Raw genomic sequence first — 4,276 nt, 5'->3', positions numbered from 1 at the left:
TCACAGTTTCCAGGAGTTGGGACTTGGATATCTTTGGGGGACGATTATTCTGCCTACATAGTCATGTGAACTCAAGTAGATTATTACATCTCCAAGCCTCTTTTTTTGTTTGTTTTTTGTTTTTTGTTTTTTGTTTTTTTTTGGCTGGGTACAGTATACTTTATTGATAGTACATGACAAGGTAGGGCTCCCCAAGCCCCTCCCCTTCTTCAGGGGGTCTGGGATGGAAACGGTGGAGGTCGGGAGATTCTCAGTGTTTTGGGGGATAAGTTGGGGGCAGGGATTCCCCAGCAGCTGAGGGCCTCTCTCCTCCTCTTGCTCTCACTAGGGCTGGTGGTCCAAAGGGTTCTTACTCCTTGGAGGCCTTATGGTCCACCACCCAGTTTGCTGTAGCCAAATTTATTGTCATACCAGGAAATGAGCTTGACACAGTGGTCGTTGAGAGCAATGCCAGCCCCAGCATCGAAGTTGGAGGAGTGGGTGTCACTGTTAAAGTCTCAGGAGACAACCTGGTCCTCAGTGTACCCCAGGATGCCCTTGAGGGGGCCCTCTGACACCTGCTTCACCACCTTGATGTTGTCGTATTTGGCAGCTTTCTCCAGGCAGCAGGTCAGATCCACGACGGACATGTTGGGGGTGGGGACACAGAAGGCCATGCCAGTAAGCTTCCCCTTCAGCTCAGGGATGACCTTGCCCACAGCCTTGGCAGCGCCAGTGGAAGTAGGGATGATGTTCTGGGCAGCCCCTCGGCCATTGCACCACAGATTCCCAGAGGCGCCATCCACAGTCTTCTGGGTGGCAGTGATGGCATGGACGGTGGTCATGAGTCCCTCCACGATGCCGAAGTTGTCATGGATGACCTTGGCCAGAGGAGCCAAGCAGTTGGTGGCACAGGGGGCACTGCTGACAATCTTGAGGGAGTTGTCATACTTCTCATGATTCACACCCATCACGAACATGGGGGCATTGGCAGAGGGAGCAGAGATGATGACCCTCTTGGCCCCGCTCTTCAAGTGAGCCCCAGCCTTCTCCATGGTGGTGAAGACCCCAGTGGACTCCACAACATACTCAGCACCAGCATCACTCCATTTGATGTTGGCAGGATCTTGCTCCTGGAAGATGGAGATGGACTTTCCATTGATGACAAACTTCCCGTTCTCAGCCTTGACTGTGCCGTGGAATTTGCCATGGGTGGAATCATACTGGAACATGTAGACCATGTAGTTGAGGTCAATGAAGGGGTCAATATCCGCTTTGCCAGTGTTAAAAGCAGCCCTGGTGACCAGGCGCCCAATACGGCCAAATCCGTTTACTCCGACCTTCACCATCGTGTCTCGGGGACGTGGCTGGCACTGCACCAGAAGATGCGGCTGTCTGTCGAATGGGGAGGAGCAGAGAGCCAAGCCTTGTTTTTTCATGTGCACAATGATGATAATGATACTAGGTTTCTCAAAATATTGTGAAAATATAATGAGATAATGCATCTAGAGTACTTAGCACAGGGCCTGGTACTTTGTGTACCATACCATACCATAATTAAGAAATTATGCTTTAAGAAATGAGGGTGGAAAGACAGAGTAGAATCCATTCTCATGCAAAATGGCTGTCACTGACTTAAGCTGCTTCCACAAATCTGTTTGAACAAAATGAAGAAGACGAAGCTAGTGTAAGTGGAAAAAATACCAAAATTTATATATTGTCAAAAGCATTATCATGCTACAACCAATATTTTCCCATGCCCAAAACTGCTCATTCCAATTTTAATAATTATAAAGTTCATCCTGGTATTAAACTAAACTAACTCCTAATAATGTCTTTCCTGTAGTTCTATTTGTGCCCACCTGCTTGCTTATCATACATTTGGTGTTTCTTCTCATAGACAGTGTTTCCTTAGGCTTTTGAAGATACTATCCTATCTCCAGCCCTTTCTGCCCCACCCTTGAGCTTTCTGTAGAGCAAACCAACCCAGTTCCTCATACTAAAACTTAACATAAATCAAGGTTGTTTTTGAGGCAACTGAAAAAAAGAACTGAAACACTGGGGTTGTTTTTCCCCTTTTTTTTTTGGACCACATCCTCTTATTCATCTTGAACATTAGGATGAATAGACTATGAATATGGGATGGAGGAAAGCCAAAGAGGCTCTCCATGTTACCACCACTAATACCCTGGTTCAAACCACTATTATTTTTTTTCCAGGACTACTGCAATAGCCTTCTAAATACTCCTTCCTCTTTCCCCTCCCCCCTCCCCTGCCCCTCCTCCCGTCCTCCTCCTCCTCTTTCTCCTCCTCTTCCTTTTCCAGCCTGTGTCCCTACCTTATAGATAAGTTTACTGATAGAGAGTTTAAATAAGTAATTTACTTAAGGTCATGGAACAGTAAGCGGAAAAATTGACACCAAGACTGTTTTCGTTTACAGCCTATGAGAAAACGAAGGACAGCCAACAAAATCAACAATTAGGCCATAAAATTACTCCAGATGAAATGAAAATAATGCACATTTGAAGATAACTTTAAAAGACTTAGGGTTCCAGTCTAAGAAAGATGGAATAAACACACTGCATCCCATCTCTTCTGCTGAATGCAACTAAGTCCTGGACTGATTGCATGAGACAGCTATGTGAAACCTTTAAAAAATAAATGGCAGGGATGCCTGGGTGGCTCAGTTGGTTAAGCATCTGCCTCCTGCTCAGGTCATGAGCTCAGGGCCCTGGGATCGAGCTCAGCAGGGAGCCTGCTTCTCCCTCTGCCTGCCGCCCGCCCTGCTTGTTCACTCTTTCTCTGATAAATAAATAAATAAATAAATAAATAAATAAATAAATAAACAAACAAACAAATAACAACATGAAGATTGAGGAATAAGACCTGAATTTGAAATTTAACCCAAACTGGTGAATTTACCAGTTTTTTCCTCCAGTGTCACAGAGCCTGGACTCAAATGCAGCCCCAAATCTGAAAGGCATCCTGGCTGTTGTCAGGAAGAGATCTAAGAGAAGCTTTAGATTTCTGTTTCAAAAGACAAGGAAAAGGAGATTCTATGAAACAGAGAGTGGAGAACAATCCGGGTTTTGCCCCTATTTTCTCCTTTTCCAAATCCCAAGCAATAAAGGAGTAGCAGTGATTTTTGTTTTTGTTTCTGTTTTTTGTTTTGTTTTGTTTTCTTTCTCTGTCCTCCTACTGCTTGGCACTAGTCATAAGAAGTACCCTACAGAGTAGAAAAAGTAAAGATTCAATTTTCTGGCTGGAAGTCCCAATGAGCTGAAACATAATGGTGAGATTGCAGAGAGAAGGGAAATCAAGAGTAATTCCCTAACATATATGAATACTGGGCCTACCTTTGATATGCACATACATGGATCTGAGCATTCCATAGGATTAGAAGACTCCCTGCAGACTGGCCACTGTATGGTACACATGTGGGACTGAATAACATTGAAAACACTTTTTGAAATTGAACTGATACTGGAAACATCGCCCATAGAAGGCAAGATAGAACATGTGGCTTGAACGGAACCTGGACAATTGCCTGCTAAAACAAAAAAGTCATTTCCCTCAGGACTTAAACAAGATTTAGAATCTCGTAACATGACATTCTAAATGCCTAGGACTCAATCCAGAGTTATTTAGGAGAGGAGAGCAGAGAGAGAGAGAAAACCCAGGGAAATCTTAACTCTCAAGAAAACACAATGAACAGGTGTCAACTCTGAGATGACACAGATTATCTGTAAGGAAGAAGGCTAAATGCTCTTGAAACAGAAAGGTAGACTATCTCAGTGAAGAAATAAAAGATACTAAGGAGAAACAAATGGATACTTTAAAAGTGAAAAATAAGATGTCCAAACTGAGAAATTCACTGGATGGGCTCAATAGTAGAACAGGAATGACAGAGGAAAAGTAGATCAATGTAAAACATGCACTATTAACAGCACAGAAGGAAAAGATTTTAAAAAAGAACAGAGCTTCCGGGAACTGTGGGAAATACCAAAAGCTCTAACATCAATGTTGTATCATCAGACTCTCAGAAAAGGAGAAGAAAGAGCATGGAGTAGAAAAATTATTTGATGGAATAATGGCTGAAAACCTTCTAAATCTGACAAAAGACACATTTTTTTTTAATTCAAGAAGTTCAGTAAATTCCAAAAGGAATAAACTCAAAGAAGTCCATCTCCAAACACGGCATAATCAAATGGCTGAAAGCAAAAGACAAAGAACAATCCTGAAATCAGTCAGAGGAAACCAGTATATCTCATATAGATGGACAAGGATATGAGTGGTG

General features: G+C 43.1%; 1 protein-coding gene across 1 annotated transcript; it reads right to left on the bottom strand.

Annotated features, from left to right (window-relative positions):
• Nucleotides 1-420: 420 nt before the first annotated feature.
• Nucleotides 421-1,362, bottom strand: LOC112807378 (glyceraldehyde-3-phosphate dehydrogenase-like). Its single transcript, XM_025850183.2, has one exon. The coding sequence runs from the start codon at nucleotides 1,326-1,328 to the stop codon at nucleotides 498-500; it is 831 nt and encodes a 276-aa protein (XP_025705968.2). The 5' UTR covers nucleotides 1,329-1,362; the 3' UTR covers nucleotides 421-497.
• Between the last annotated feature and the right edge of the window lie 2,914 nt (nucleotides 1,363-4,276).

Source organism: Callorhinus ursinus, unplaced genomic scaffold (genome assembly GCF_003265705.2).
Source record: "Callorhinus ursinus isolate GAN/ISIS: 27379988/994484 unplaced genomic scaffold, GSC_fseal_2.0 scaffold69, whole genome shotgun sequence".
Taxonomy (NCBI): Eukaryota; Metazoa; Chordata; class Mammalia; order Carnivora; family Otariidae; genus Callorhinus; species Callorhinus ursinus.
Note: the sequence above shows the minus strand (reverse complement) of the source record. Positions and strands in the feature narration are given on the sequence as shown.

Excerpts from the sequence above, each read along its gene's own strand:
- LOC112807378 (XM_025850183.2), bottom strand. The coding sequence starts at position 1,328 with ATGGTGAAGGTCGGAGTAAACGGATTTGGCCGTATTGGGCGCCTGGTC.